Below are 15,571 nucleotides of genomic sequence, written 5' to 3'. Positions count from 1 at the left end.
CTTGTGTCTAGTCAAGGGATGTTACCCATTGCTAAACACGCACCAAGATAACTGTGTGACAAGACACTGCTCTGGCAATGAAACTCCTGGAGCGTGAGCCTGGTTCAGCCCCGCTCCTGTCGAGAAGCAAAGATCTCTTTATGGCCAGGCCCTAGGTTAGCCCCTTTGTGACAAAGGGGCTTACAAGAGACAAGAAACGAGGTGCTCCCAAGCTTGCCCCAAAGCACACGGGACCTTGGCGAGCAACCCTCGGCTCGGCACACGAAAGCCGCAAGGACTGGGATCCAGTTTCATGGCCCAGCCCCGGGACATGCAAGCCACTTGCCCTGGCCCAGCCTCCCGCAGTCACCCTGGGGCCCGTCACCCTATGGCCCTTGGACCCTGCTGCTGCCTCCCTGCCCCGAGGGAGGACGGGTACCAAGTCCCACCACGCGCGAGCACCGGGGCGGCGCTGCATCCCCCTAGGTCAGGTCACGCACAGGTGCCCCAGGTCCCGCTCCCTCCTAAGGGGCACGGGTGGAGGAGCGCTGGAGGCCGAGCGCCCGTTGACAGCGGTGGCCTCGACACGGGGCACTCGGGCTGTGCCCAAACGCATCGCTCGCCGCGCGCTCCGTGCAGTGACAGCCCCCAGCGCCCGCAAGGCGCCACACGACACCAAGCAGACCGGCGGCGAGAAACGGTTCTTGCTATTATTTTTATTATTATAATTACTACTAATTTAACCTAGGCGCTGCACTACAGCCCCAAGCGGCTGTCCAGAAGGGATCACATCGGCAGCACCCGTGGCGGCCCCAGCACCCGGCCAAACCCGCGGTACCCCCGGGCAGCCTGAGCTGCGCTCCGCGCTGCCCGCCCGGGCCGCAGCGGCGCCGGGGCCCGGCGGCGCTCACCTGCAGCGGGAAGGTGGCCGCCTTGTTGCCCACGTAGCCGCGCACGACGTGGCTCTGGATGGAGAGCACCCGGCACTCGCGCTCCGGCTCCATGGCGGCGGCGGCGGCTGCTGCTGCTGCTGCGGCGGCTGCTGCTGCGCCGCCCGCGCGCCCGGGACGAGGCTGCTGGCGGCGGCGCCTCTGCGCGGCGCGGCGAGGAGGAGGCGGCGGAGGAGGAGGAGGCGGCAGCGGCGCGGGCGGCCCTTGGGCGCCGTCACGCGCTCGCTCTCGCCTCCGGTCACCCCGCGCGGGCGGGCGGGCGGGCGGGCAGGGAGGCGGGGAGCGGGGCCGGCGCGCGCCCCCCCGCGGGCCCCGCTGCAGTCAGGCGATCGGCGCGGGCACCTAAGGGCCGCGCGCTGCTGACATCAGCGCACGAGCGGCCCGCGGCCGTTAACGGCCGCCAACGGCCGCCCTGCCGCGCCTGCCCTCGCGCGCTGAGGGGAAGGCGGCTGCCGAGCTCCGCGGCTGCCGTGGACGCGGCGCCTCGCTCGCTGCGCCGCCCTCGCAGCCGCCTGTCAGGGCGCCGTGCCTGCACACCAAGGGTGTGCTCCTCTCCCCGTGGTGGGAGCTGCCTTTTTTTTTTTTTTTTTTCCCTTTTCAAAACCAATAGGGTGTTACTCACTGGCACCTATGGAGTTACTGTCTCCGGGGTGTCTCCTCCTGCGGCACAGGTGCCCCCTGCTGCTGCCAACGCCATCGCCATGTTGTTCACGTTGCAGGCGCTGGCACTTCCACACGTCTCGGCCCCCTGCCTGGCCCCACACCTCGTGCTGCATCCACTGCTCTCGGCTGGGCTGCTGGGGAGCCCCACGCCTGGCCACCTGCCCCACAGCCCCACATGTCACAGCAACTGTGTCCCTCTCCTGTCCCTGCACAGCACTGCCATGCCCCACACGTGCCGGCAGCACCCGTGAGTATGTCGAAATACTGGCCTTCAGCCTTCAACCCACGCATCTTAACCTGCTATCTCCCACATGCTATCAACACTTCTCCACGCTGCGCTAGCCACCCACATGTGCCTCCCAGCGTGCTCTCGGGTGCGGTACCAGCACACCAGGAAGCCCAGAGCAGCACATGCTTCCCTCCCCAAATATCCATCACTGGTCGAGGAGCCACTGACAGCGCCAGCACCCACACACAAGGCCCTGCCATAGCGCACAGACCCGAGCTGGGGAGGCTCTGACAGAACCCAGCACTCACAGGGAGCCTTGGAAGCGAGCACAGTTATGTGGTATTGACACAATCACCCTCCAGAGTGCTGACAAAGAGTAAAAGAAGATGTTTCTGTTGGCAAATGCTACAATACATCAAGACACTGCTAAGATAGGACTTTATAACATGCCTTCCTTTGGTCATTTGTCATTATTGGCCAGCACAGCTCAGTCAAAGATTGTTTCTCAGCAAGAAATCATACTCGAAGCCTCTGGTCCTTTAAATAATCTGATTGTTTTGCAGCAATACAAAAGAATATTTTCCTCATCATAAGTAATCGGTTGGAAAATGAGAGAGCAAAATGTTCTCTTTTTCCTGTGGTCACTCCAGTCATACAACTTAGAACTTGCTTTAGGTTGGCCTCATGACCCACAATTTCTAGTTTATAATTCCTTAGTTAGTGTTTGGCAACACAATGCAAAATAATCTGTATAAAAATCTATATCTGGTTAATATTTTCCTTTTACTTCTTTGCCCAGGCTTGCCCATACTTTGAGGAATTAGCTGTTAGGTGAATGTCTGAAATATATATACATATAGGAGTATTGTGTCCAGTTCTGGACCCCACAGTACAAGAGGGACGTGAAGCTGCTGGAGAGAGTCCAGCGCAGGGCCACAAGGATGATCAGGGGCCTGGAACATCTGCCCTATGAGGAGAGGCTGAGGGAGCAGGGCCTGTTCAGCCTGGAGAAGAGAAGGCTGAGAGGGGACCTGATCAGTGTATATAAGTACCTCAAGGGAGGGAGTGAGGAGGACGGGGCCGGCCTCTTTTCAGTGGTGGCCACCAACAGAACTAGAGGTAATGGCCACAAACTGAAACACCAAAAGTTCCACAGGAACTTAAGGAAAAATTTCTTGACAGTGAGGGTGACAGAGCACTGGAACAGGCTGCCCAGAGAGGTTGTGGAGTCTCCTTCTCTGGAGATCTTCCAAACCCGCTTGGACGCAGTCCTGTGCCACATGCTCTAGGTGACCCTGCGTGTGCAGGGGGGTTGGACTAGATGACCTCTCCCTTCCAGCTTTAATGATTCTATGATTCTATGAACATATATGGCTTGAATCATCAGTCTGACCCAGACCCAAGACCAGATACTCCAAGGAGATGCACCAGCTTCTACAACTCAAGAAAACATTCAGATTTTATAGGTGATGGAGGGAGATTTTTCAGGCTTAATCCTACTGGAGTCTATGTTGTACTGTAACATCCTAAAGCATTAGCAATGCTGCCCTTCTTTTCCCTTCGACCCCTCCAAGATTCATCGGTATTCATAGAATCATAGAATCATAGAACCATAGAATCACTATGGTTGGCATCATATGCCTAGTGCATGTCTTTGAGCATCTAGTCTCACTTTCCAGTCATCACTCTTCACCCTACGGTGTTTTTGTCTCCCCTTTTTCTCTCACTTGAAACTCCTAGTCTCATACCTGTTCACACTCTTCCCAGCAACATGGGTCTGGCTTTGGTCCCTCTGTGTTCAAAGTAGTCAAAATCCTCCTTGATGTTGCCTGAGCTCAGAAAGAAGGACCAAGTAAGGCTCCTTGGTCATTTGCAGTCATGAGAGCAGAGAGGCTGCTTAGAGTCCAGACTGGTAGCTGCAGGCCAAATTCCCTTTAACTAAGACAAAATTTTGAAGAATTTAAAGTACTAGCAAATCATATGCAATCTTTTTCTTCTCCCAAAGGCTAACAAACTGGGTTGAATTTAGGGCTGCTTTTCATAATGCAGGCAAAAGAGACATTCTTTATGTGAAAGCACTCCTTCCCCCCAGTAAGAAGTCCAGGGTTCCAATGCATAAGATGCCAACAGAAAGATTGCCTGAAATTCAGTGAAGGGATATTCTGTATCTTCTGCAACACTTATTTCCAGGCATGACTTAACTGTTCTAGCTGATTCTCTCTTCCGTCTCTCTCCTCCTCTTTCTTCCTCCAAAGTGAATCTAAGGTGGGAAATTGCTATGAAAACACTAAAAGCCTGACAAATTTTTAAACAACTAAATGTAAGATCGTGCATGGAAAAGCTTAGGCAATCTTAACAGCAGAAGGTTCCAGCTCTGCTTGTTTATACACTGCATAAGCAGGTACAGAACACACCATAAGTAAACATGAAGTAAGCCATATACCACATAATATGTGCCTCTCTCATCATGCACTTTCAAAGAGCACATAGTCTGTTTTATAATGCATACCTATACAAGTTATACTTTTCAATCAGTTAACAGGAAAGCAACTTAGGCTTGTTCATTCAGCCTGAAGTGTAACCGCGGTTTTCATTTAATAACCGTTGCCATCCGGGCTTTACAAATAAGTGGCTACTTCTTGCTATTTAGAACAGAGAGCGTTTGCTCTCCCACTGTGCTGTTCCAGAAGCCTCCACATACACGATTTGGCAATGCTGAAGTACTGTTATTGTCCTGTGCTTTTTTCCATAGCTCTTAATACCTCAAGAAAGTCCATCTTGTGGCAGCACTGTCAGGAGAGTGAGCCTCTGTTAAAATGGTTGTGCGTGGGCATGCATGTTTTGTCCTGTGCTTCAGGTGCCTGCCCTGGCTATAACTTTCCCTTTCTGATATTGATACATTGGCCAAAGATAGTGTCAGGAAATGTTCTGACAGTAACAGCTGTCCTTACTACAAACTGTCCCCATCTGTGCAGCTGCAGCAGCGAAAGAATGTTTGCTACGGCATGCTGTTTCCCTAGGGAAGTGGAGAAGCTAATCCTGTGCAGGATTGCTACTTTCTTTGCATTATTCTGAAAGATCCAAAGGCAAAATACTTCTAACAATCTTCATGCTTACTCCAGAGGAAAAGAACTGATGCCCCCGCTTATACTCTAGGCTTCAAAGATTTCAGTCTTTTCACGGATTAGCAGGGGAACCTGGCATACGCAACCAGACGTAAGCAAGCGGGTGACTCAACAGCAGCTCAGCATCAAGCAGCAAGATGCAAAATACGGCGAAACCTCGATTTCTAAAAAAGTGGCTCCAAGCAACACCGAGACAGCAGAACAATTTCCTTTCCAGAAGGCAGCTCATCTAAATGTAAATACGCAATCTCTGAGCAGTGCTTTTTCTTTTTTTCTTTTATCTTTTTTTTTTTTCTTGCAGACTTCGCCCTGCCAATTCCTTAGGCAGTCAGGCCCCTTTTGCAGGAGTGTGAACGTGTGTCAGAGGAGAAGGTAAAGCTGGACAGCTGGCCTTTGGCAGCTTCACCACTATGAATTCTGCCGTGCTATCCTTCCCTGCTAATACTCCATTTTAAAAGACTTACCTCCCAGGTATTTTAGGTATTCTCCCAAATCTGAATGCTTCTAGGACCATTTGTGGAGCAAATAGCCATTTAATGTGTGACAAGTGTTCATTAAAACAACAACAAAAAATGCATTCCAGGTTAGATCAAATGTAGGCAGTAGAGAAGCTACCCTAGGCTCGACACAAAGGACTCCCTGCCATTGCTGCTGTGGTACTGCTGGGATTATACCTGCTCAAGCTCCTGGCCTTGTCACTGACTGCTTCCAGGTTTGAAGAACACGTTCTGCAGGTATCATTTCTTGCTTCCAAGATCCAGGTACAGCAAGGGTGTACAGAGACTGCGTCTGTCACTACTGCTTAAATTAAAGATCTGGATTCCAGCTCTTACTAAAGGTAAGAAACTAAGGGTAAGGATCCTGAAATCTTATTTTTTTACCGTGGCTTCTCCAAACCACACATGCTTTTCAAGAATCTTACTGTAGCTGTAAACAGGGAAGCCTGTAAAGAACGGTGCTTTATCCCTTCAGTAAAGCCTAGTGTTGAGGAGCCTAAACAATAGAGACTATCAGAAAACAACATCTGTCCTGGATGCAGATGTGCTTCCCACTCTTGCATTGTGTTCTTTTGAAGCAGGGGCCTGTCTGCTCAGGTGTTGTTGGCTTCATCAGGTTTCAAGAGAAGGCAGCTCTGCTCAGTCTGTACTGGTTAAAACAGCCAAACGAAGCAAATTCCTCTCCAGTCCCTCCATAAGCTCCTGAGCTCTTTGCAAAAAACTCCCCTGTCAGCCCATGCCAGGGTGACTAAGGGCAACCTTTCCCTTCAAAGCTGTTCTCCTTGGTCAGAGCTGAATGTTGTCTGCAAATTATGAGTTGAAATAGAAGATTATCACAGTATGATCAAGGGAGAGGATAGTTCAGAAGACAACAGGCAGCTTTGCTTCTATGCATGTTCCTTGTTCCTCCTTTATCCTACTTCTGAAGCTTCCCTAAACTCTTCTCACATCTCGCTCACTTGTCTTCTCTGAGCCTGTGACCCCAGCAACAAGCACCAGGCCCTGTGGCAGGCGTGGGGCAATGCACAGAACAGCAGACCAAGGAGACACACATCTTTACCTACCCTCTGGATTTGCCCCTGGGCAGACAGGACAAACATCTTCACAGGCCATTTGTTGCCCAGGTTGCTTCCTTCCTAGGTCTGTGCTGTGCCCATTGGATTTCCAGCTCCTGATGCATAAAGAGATTGAGCAATTTCTGTGAGTAACAAGCTTAACAGGAGTCAGCAATGTCCCAGAATTGCAATAAAGGTGAGGACCTTTGGGACTTCATAAGCAAAAATACAGTTTGCAAGACATATGATTTAATCCCTCTAGCACACTCAGCACTGCTAGGGTTTCTGGTGGAGTATTGGCAAGTTTGGAGAAGGGCATTTCATGATAAGACCGATGCAAGGGGCCATAAGAATGATCCAAGGCTCCGAACACCCAGCTTGTGAGGAAATGGTTTCTTTAATCAAAGGCAGACTTGGATAGCAGCCTACAATATATAAGACACAGCTACAAAGAGAAAGGGAACACGTCCATAACGGAGGAACAGAATAGCTGAGTTTCCATCTTTGGTTTGTTTGTTCTTAAATAATTAGGGGAACAAATATATTTTATGCATATTGAGGATATATTTAATTTGTATTGAAACAGGAGGGCAGACTACATGTATCTATGAAGGTCTCTTGCAACTACCATGTAAAGTCTCCTGCCTTCCTGATTTTCTATAAAAGCGCAGTAGAAAAGATACAGAGCTACTGAGAATATGGATCACTCAAGCTTGATAGAGATGCATAGGGAGGGGGTCTTCATCACTAAAGATTTTGTGCCTTGTCTAGGGATTCTCCAAATCATCACATGCTTCCACAGCAGATAAAAGGTCAAGTTTTCTTAAAAGTCTTATCGATAGCGTTTTCTTGCCTAAACAAGTTTTTTAAGCAGCCGAATTGGCCAGCGCAGGCTGTAATTCTGCATTCCCTAATCAAGAGATCATCTGTATTTATGATAGTTTTTTTCTAGCTAGATGGATGCTTGCTAAGATACATTGCAAAACACCAGATGATTTGTGACTATAACAGCAACGACAACAATAATCAAGTATTTGCAGCATTTGGCTTGCAAGGTGATTGTTCTTCTTGTTTTGGACAAAATTTTCACTTGACCCATATTAAAATTATTAGCTTTGTTAACATTTGTCCATGATGGTGGAGAAAGAGCAATTTTCTTAGGAAAAGAAAGTAGATCATTGAGCATGGATCTTACCATTTAACCTGTTCAACATGGAGGAATCAGGATGGCTATTTGAAAATTTTTGACAGGCTGCTGGGGCTGCTGGCTTTAATAGAAACAAAAAGAGCATCAGTCATTGCTATTTCTCTGAAGGAAATTGAAACATCCCTGATTGTAACACCTCATAGACTGTACACCAGGTGAGTATTATCATCACTAGTGCAGTCAATACGGATCTAAGCCAAACCATCTTCTGCAGGCTGTATTTTACCGAAACTAATAGCATGTCACCCCTGCTAGCTGGCTGTTTTATTTTATTCCAGGTTTCTAAGTTGAGAGAATCAGTCCCCATAATAGGCAGTAAATAATGAAAATGGCATAATTCTCTATTCCAGATCCAGTCAAGGAACCTGCTGAGTGCTCCTTTCTCTGGCAACTTTAAAAATTGCCCAGAGCATCCTTCCCATGTCCCAGAGTAACCTGGCTTTGTAGCCATATTAAAAAGAAAGAACACTTCAAAAGACTCACAATGGTCTATCCACCCCCTTCCACCTCTGGTTCAAATCCACCCTATATCACTGACGTGTAGAAGGTCCATATATTATTCTGAACATTTTGGGAAAAAAAAAACCTTTCCCAATGGGGCCCGAGGGAGATCATGCAATGTATCATCAGCCTCCAAATGTCAGACCCAGTCTTGCAATCAAACTATCTTACTGGAGTAAAGGAAACAGCTGCTATGAATAACGCGCAGCGGGCCGAGTGTCGAGATGACAGATGGGCAAGGATGACAAAATTCCCTTGCAAATGCTATCCCCAGGCCAAGTGGAGCACAGCTCCGCACTGTACGGAGTGGGATTCCTGAACCGCAGCCTCACCTCCCTCAGAGCCAGAGTCCTCCCAAAACAACTCCACAACATTTTGCTGCGAAGTTCTAGGCTGCAACACCCCTCACACCCCTCACACTGCTACGCTCTCCAGTAATGGCGCGCAGATATTTTGCGAGTGTCCTTGCCTGCACACTCTTGTTCCCATGATCGTTTAACAAAATAGCTGACGTTAATGAAAAGGAAGCAGAAAGCCTTGGGTTGCCACGAGTCTTCCCGCTCCTGCTCCTGGAGCGCTCGGTATGAGCTTGCAGTCTGCTCCCCAGTGCTCATGCTTATGCAGACGGGTTACAGCCCTGCTGTGCTCATCATCCAAACCTACCAAACGAAGGGAAAAGGTAGCTCAGCGTTGGGAGTTAAACGCCAGTTGCCGCTTTTGCTTGGTCCTTGTGTAATAATTCACCATGGCTGAAGAGGCAGCAGGCTCTTTACCAACCCACGTAACATTTCTAGCATCAGACCAGAACGCTGCTCCGGCAAGCAAAGAGGTAGGAGATGGGAGCAGCTACTGCGCAACACGGCGCAATGCAGCGTGTCATCACCATGGCAGCGTTGGAGAAATGCGTGTAAATACTTTAATTTTGGCTTTGCTTCATTTGTAAGGAACGAGGGGGTAAAGAAGGTAGAAAAAAAAGCTTTGATTTCATTGCTTTTGGTGCTTCGCATCTGCAGACACTTCAGCATCTAACTTTCATCATTTAACCTGGAATATCGCGTGGTGCAAGTTCTGCGCCGCGGCTGCGCCGCAGTGGGCACGTTGGCTGTGCAGAGCCCGGAGAAGCACGAGGCCCTAAGGACAACCCTCACGAGCACCGTGACGGGCTCTGCCCGCGCGGCGCTGCGCGCCGGCCAGGCCACGTTGTCCCCTCGTGGCCGTGAGTCACTTGCTCCGGCTCCCGCTGCTCGGGGGTAGCAGCTGGGCAAAGCGGCGTTTCCACGCAGGGTATTCCGGCGGGGAATGTGCACACGGAGCAGCGGGAAGCCGGGCCATGCTGTGATCTGAACGGAACAGATCGGCATTCGAGTTGAGGCTGCAGGGGGTGCATGGGAAGCTGACTAATCAGGGTGGCTATTTTTAATCCTGTTACCTGGGTAATGGGAATTTCGGTTTGTTCTTTTACTTCAGTGATTACAAAAAGACATTCGAATTTAATTTAAACTCTGAGTTCCTAAGAAAACTACTTAGTTTTTTTCCCAGTTAGTGTAATTCCACTAATTAGCAGAGTATCATTTCGCTAATTAGCAAGATTAGTCTTAATAGAGGACAGACTTCAGAAATCAATAGATGTGACTTTTTCTTTCCAGGCTTGAAATTCTCCTCTAACTTGCCCTTGCTTTTGCCTGTGTTACAAAGGTTCAGTTCTTCCCTGCCTTGCAGCTTTGACAATCATGACTAGCAGCAAATGCCAACCTATTCAGCCCTAAAGATCTCCTGTTGTTTTCCTGCTTTGTACAAAAATACAGTGGTAGGATGAAATTAGTTGGCGTTAGCAGGACTAGGATTTCTTATCAAACATTTAACAGAAGCTATCAGTAATTTCCTATTGATCCTGGGCTTGCTAGATAACAGTGACTAGTAAAGGTACTGTTGGCTTATCTCCTATTGACATTTGTCCAAAAAAAAAAAGAGAAAAGAATAAAGAAAATAAAACCCACATTTTTCTCCAGAGTTGAAATTCATGCAAACAGCCAAAGTTGCAAAAAATCAGTGAAAATTCATCCTTAGCTTCCATTCTTGTAACACGAAAAACCTTTTTCGTGAAATTTAAGGTAATGCGGCTTAAGATCCTCCCAGCAAATAACAATTCAACAGGTAGCCATGCTCCAGCGCTAGCAAAAGATACAAAATGAGAATCCAAGCAGCGCAGGCCAGTAGCACGAACACATGCAAACGTTAGCAGTGCAACGGTGTGCAAGCTGCAGGCTCTAGATTCCTGCTTCTGAAACGGGAAGGCCAGAAAACAACGTTGTTTTGGACTTACTTTAGTCCCTTGCCTAAGTGAAAGCCGGATGCTTCACGCAGGGTAATTTCCTGGGAGGATCATTCATATTCCTAGATTTAATATCCTGGGACAGGAGGAGAGAGAGCTTCAAAAAAGCAGAACACCACCACAGTGAAGAACATCGGGCAGATGTTCCGGATTTTTCACCAGGATAACAACCTCTATAACTAAACAAGCTAACCCGACACAGAAAGATGCAGATGACATGAACGGGAGAAGACTGGGAGTTGCTTTCTGCTCCTGGCACCCTCATCAGCTGCCTGTCGCATCACTGTCCTTGGCAGTTTAACTGCACTGCCCTTGGCTGCCTGGGCATCGTCAGCGAACTTGTACCATAAGCAAGCCCTACACATGCCCCTGGGCGGATGCAGATTCCTGCACCCGGGATTGGATTGCTTTCCTTTGAATCTTGCTCTCTTCACTTGGATTAAAGGTTCTCCTGAGCCCCGAGCAGTGCATCCACTGAGCTCTAAAGCTCACGAGGGCAGCAGGGGACACGCTACCTCCTGCCTTTTGGCAAGCGGGTGCCCAGAGTTCAGGCAAGTTTTACAGTGACAGAAACAAGCGCCAATTTCTTAAGCCTCTTGCCTTACAGGATTCCGGAGTGGGTCCCGAAGCAGGACAGATAGGGAGCTTTCCGCATCTCCCTCCTGACAGCTTATCTGGAACTAGCACAGGCCTCATCTGTGAATCCCGTCCTTCCTCCTGCAGGGATTAATGACACAGAGACTCGAGGATTTTCTTTCCGAGTTGAAACTGCTCCTTGGTGACTCTCTGCAGAGGCAAGCAGGGCATTACAGCAGCTTTTAGAGTTTCAGTGTTTTACGGCAAATGTCTCCCTGTTCTGCCATAGCAGTGAAGCTAATGGAAAGGAGACTCCAGGCTGGAAGCAGACCTGCTCTTTAAATTAAGAACGTGGAGATCCTTTTCCTGGAGAACCTGACTGCCGGCATTTTTCACGGCTCTGTGTCAAAGACGCAGTGTGTAACACAGGGATTCCCTCCTCATATGCCCTACCTGGTAGAAACAGGAGCCGTCACAGCCTTGGGGCACTGCCCTACGCAGGAGCACAAAGTGGTGGTCCAAACTGGAGACCAGCTAAGCACTGATAAAACTAAGGCTTCCACCAGGAAGAAAATCGAGGAAATTATACATCCAGAAATCCTATTGGACTTGGAAAACTTATTTTTTTAGCATTAAGAAAATCTTAAAATCTATTTTCAATCTTTTCCCCCTCCACTGTAATTCTTTTTTTGTCGTTGACCGTGCATGCAAACCTGTGCCGAGCGCTACCTTCCCTATCTGCTCAGCCCCGTGAGCAGCCTCTGAAGGCCGGACCAAGGACCACACAAGGTACTGTGAGTCTCCAGCCACGGCGGCTGCGGGAGGGCCAGCGAGAGACGGCGCGGGGGCCGCAGCATCCTCGCCCAGCTCAAAGCACAGGGCAAGCTCGACTCGAGTCGCCCACAGCTTTACTTCCATTGAGGAAGCCGAACACGTGACAAAGAAATGAACCTAGGGAAGAGCCTAGCTCAAGGACTGTGCGATGACACCGTGTTGCATGCTTTGCGTGCGTGAAATGTCCTGAAAAGCTCATGCTGAAGCCACCGGAGATTAATTCTTTTACAGCTCTGAAATTGGCTGCTATCTGCCGATGTTGATGCCAAAACACTATGATATTCCAAAAACGAAAACGCCTCTTGTGTGGGAAAGACTTTCCCAACCCCCCCCTTGGGCATTCCGGTGTTTTCCCCTGCTGCAGGGGCTGCAGGCAGCAGGCTGCCTCCAGCAGCAATGGGCAGTCACGTCTGCAGAACAGGGAGGGCTGCATCTTTGCTGGAAAATCCATTCCTGTAAAATAATTCATATTCCAAAGGAAAATTCATGTGAATGGGGCCTGCAAACTGGCTTGGGAAGTTTTTTAAAATTTCAAAATGAGGTTTCTTTAAGAACTAAGGATTTCTCTCCAGTGCCCAATAGAATATGCCAATAAACTATATTAAGCACTGCACAAAATGGTCTTAATTTTTTTTTGCCCACTCCCCTTTGATTTTGCTTACAAAAAAAGTAGAATATGCAACAAGTTGCAACATTTTTGCAGATTAAATAAATTATTTTTTAATCATGACTATTCTTTTATGCATACAGAATGCTTGAGTTTGAGCCCCGTAGTAGAGAATATGCATCTCCAAAGTCTTTTTATTTCACAGATAAGAGGGAAAATATTTTTCCAGCTCCTGAAAGATGCCAACCTCTTCCCTCAAGAGCAATTTTTCACTCAATAAAAATTCTCATTAACATTGTTCTTATCTGGAAAGAAACCGTTAGATATGTTTGACCGCAGCAGACTGATCAAACATGCTGAAAACATTTCACGAGTAACAGAATGATGTTAACACATGTATCCTCTGTCCAAAATATCATGACATCAGTTGTAGTCTTACACTGAAGTTAACAAAATCCAGTTTTTTTCTTTTGATGTTGTTTTTTTTAAGACATTTTGCCACAGGGAGGACAGTTCTTACAGTTCAGCTTCTTTCTGCGAGGTATTACGTCGCTCTTGACAAAGCAATTGCGTCTCTTGGACCGGAGAGGCGGGAAGGAAAGGCAAACCGAGCTGGTGCAGAGCAGCGCGAGGACGGCTGCTCTCTGCCTTCTCGAAGCTGCAGCCAGTGCGGGCCACGGAGGTGCCCGTCCAGCTCCAACCCCGCTCGAGGCTCCCGTGGAGACCCGTGCGCATCGCGCGGCTGCCGCCGGGCTCGCGCTGAGCGCAGGGGTAGGAGCTGCCCCGAGTCCCCGTGCCTGACATCCTCCCGTGCTGCCCACGGCGGGAGCACCGTGCTGAGGCGGGTTGTACCTCGCGTTACGCATTGCACCTGACACTGTGTGAGAGACAAGGTGTGGGGGGGGCTAGTTCTGTCACTGTGGTCTTCACCACCTAAAAACTGAGGTATCCCTAAACATACCTGAGCCTAGTCCAGTAACCTGCCTACCACCTTTACGGGATCTTATCTTTCAGATAGAAATCTCTCTCAATACTACCTGAGGGATTCATATTTAAGTTTGGCTAGTGCCCTCGCTGTGGACAGGTCTCTTTTTTCCTGAAAAAAAAAAACCTCATGTTTCTGGAAGTTCTGTGTCTGGCAGAAGAAAACACGATTCACTTTGCCGGAGTGGCAGGGCCCAGCGCAGCCGAGGTGCAGGCGCCTCCCCGAGATTCCTGCTCTCGGCTGGTGTTTGGGTGCTACGGGGCATGCAAGGAGCCTGCAGCGAGCGCCCATCTCTGATCTACTTTGGCGACTGCAGTTAGAGCTTCGGGGCAGCCTTTCCCCTCTACGGCACATCCACATTCAGGTGTAACTGCTGTGGAGTCAGAGCCCTTGAGCTGCTCCCTTCGCTCTTGAGCAGTCTGTCCATTGCCAATAGCCGCTCTGGGGCCCCTGTGATACGAGGGTCAGGAGCTCAAGGTGCGTGAAGAAGGGCATCCTGCCACAGCCCTTCCAATGCGTTGGAGTCTTTATCAGTTTGGGTTTATTATGTAACAAAATAATAATGAAAAAGTGCAGCAAGAACATACAAGAACAACACTCTTTGGACCTTCAAGGATGCCCCAGAACACGCCTCTTCCATTTGCACCCCTCCAATATACAAGTTTACTCAAAATACAATGTCCACAAAGAAGATAGTTTATTGAGTAGACTAAACCTAATGTTTAGATGTCATTTTTGTATTAACAATGCTGTTGCAGATGTACATGAAATACCACACGGATTTTCTTTTTCAGCCTGTAGTTAAACACAGAAAATAAAAGACACACACACACACAAAAAAAGGCAGTTGATACTTTCCAAGTCACAAAGCTTTGATAGATTATAAAAGATTTTGTATACCCTTTATTTTTAAATATAATTTTAACCTTTTTCCTTATTAGGAAATTATTTTGTGCTTTTGAGTTCTGTTGAAGCTATAAAGAAATATAAACTATTAGAGCTCGAGAAGTACAAAGTTGAGCAGATTCATAACAAAAAATGTAGAGACACCCATAGAAAAGACTGTCCTTCAAAGGTATGCCACATCAATGCCACTCTTAAATTAACTCTGAACATGACTGGCAGCTACAGGGTTGGAATAAAATTATGAAAAAAAAAAAAAAGTGACATAAAACCAGATGAATTTTCTTTTCTTTTTTTTCCCTCCCCTCTATAGATACTTCTTCCCCTACAGTACCATGGTGTCTGTGCACTAGCTATCCCATATCCCAGATGTTGCATTTAATTCTTCTTTTTTTGTCTTCCACGTTTATGGGAATTTCCACTACCCAAAAGTTCTGGGCCATTGACTCAATTTAACCCAACCATGCAGATTAAACCGCCCGGACAGGGTTAAGTTTGTTTTTAACGTTGCCCTGCAGGAAATCCCAGAGCCACTGCAGGCAGCTCACGAGGAGCATCTACAACGTGTCCCACCAGCCGCAAGGCACGACGGAATCCCAAGGAGCCACCGCATCCCTGGAGCTGGAGGTAAGCACCGACTGCCTTTTCTGCCTTACTACGGTGGGGGACAAAAATATCTGGCTGAGCAATAGGTCAAAGGATCCACAACCAATAGAAAAAGATCCACATGGCCATTTAAGTGTATTTCTAGGTTATTAAAAAAAGGAAGAAATAGCAACAAACAACCCCCCCCCCCAAACCAACCCCAAGGTATCCTGATCCTGGACTTCTCTATGTACCCCAGATGCTTCTGCTGGCAGTCTGCATTGCTATCCTTGGGGAATGCTGCTTCTTCAACATCATGCATCAACAGCCATGCGCGTATGAGCGCTCTGATGCGTATTTCACAAGAAACTTCTTACCCACAATACAAGATAAACAGCACAATATATTGAACAGTCCTCATCAAATCCTACTCATCATTTTCTTGTCAAAAAAGTGAAAATTTACAAGTTCTTTTAAGATAACAATAATTGCTCAGAGCAAATACCGCTCCTTTTTTTCAGCTGTATTCTCCAGAGTTCTTTA

At 48.2% G+C, this 15,571-nt stretch overlaps 3 protein-coding genes across 3 annotated transcripts in view; 1 reads left to right on the top strand and 2 right to left on the bottom strand.

Annotated features, from left to right (window-relative positions):
• Window positions 1–1,011, bottom strand: part of PDXK (pyridoxal kinase) — a 37,869-nt gene extending 36,858 nt beyond the window's left edge. The window contains exon 1 of the mRNA XM_088530662.1: window positions 891–1,011. Coding sequence (XP_088386788.1) covers window positions 891–983 — 93 coding nt within the window. The 5' untranslated portion in view covers window positions 984–1,011. The remainder of the gene's footprint in view (window positions 1–890) is intronic.
• SIK1 (salt inducible kinase 1) overlaps window positions 1–15,571 on the top strand; it is a 312,481-nt gene that overhangs the window by 155,638 nt on the left and 141,272 nt on the right. The gene's annotated exons all lie outside the window — the stretch shown is intronic.
• Window positions 1–15,571, bottom strand: part of AGPAT3 (1-acylglycerol-3-phosphate O-acyltransferase 3) — a 315,407-nt gene that overhangs the window by 169,599 nt on the left and 130,237 nt on the right. The gene's annotated exons all lie outside the window — the stretch shown is intronic.

This window comes from Tinamus guttatus, unplaced genomic scaffold, assembly GCF_059628265.1.
Source record: "Tinamus guttatus ecotype Peru unplaced genomic scaffold, ASM5962826v1 Tinamus_guttatus_pri_ptg000384l, whole genome shotgun sequence".
NCBI lineage: Eukaryota > Metazoa > Chordata > Aves > Tinamiformes > Tinamidae > Tinamus > Tinamus guttatus.
The sequence above is the reverse complement of the archived record's forward strand: the minus strand, read 5'-3'. Positions and strand labels throughout refer to the sequence as shown.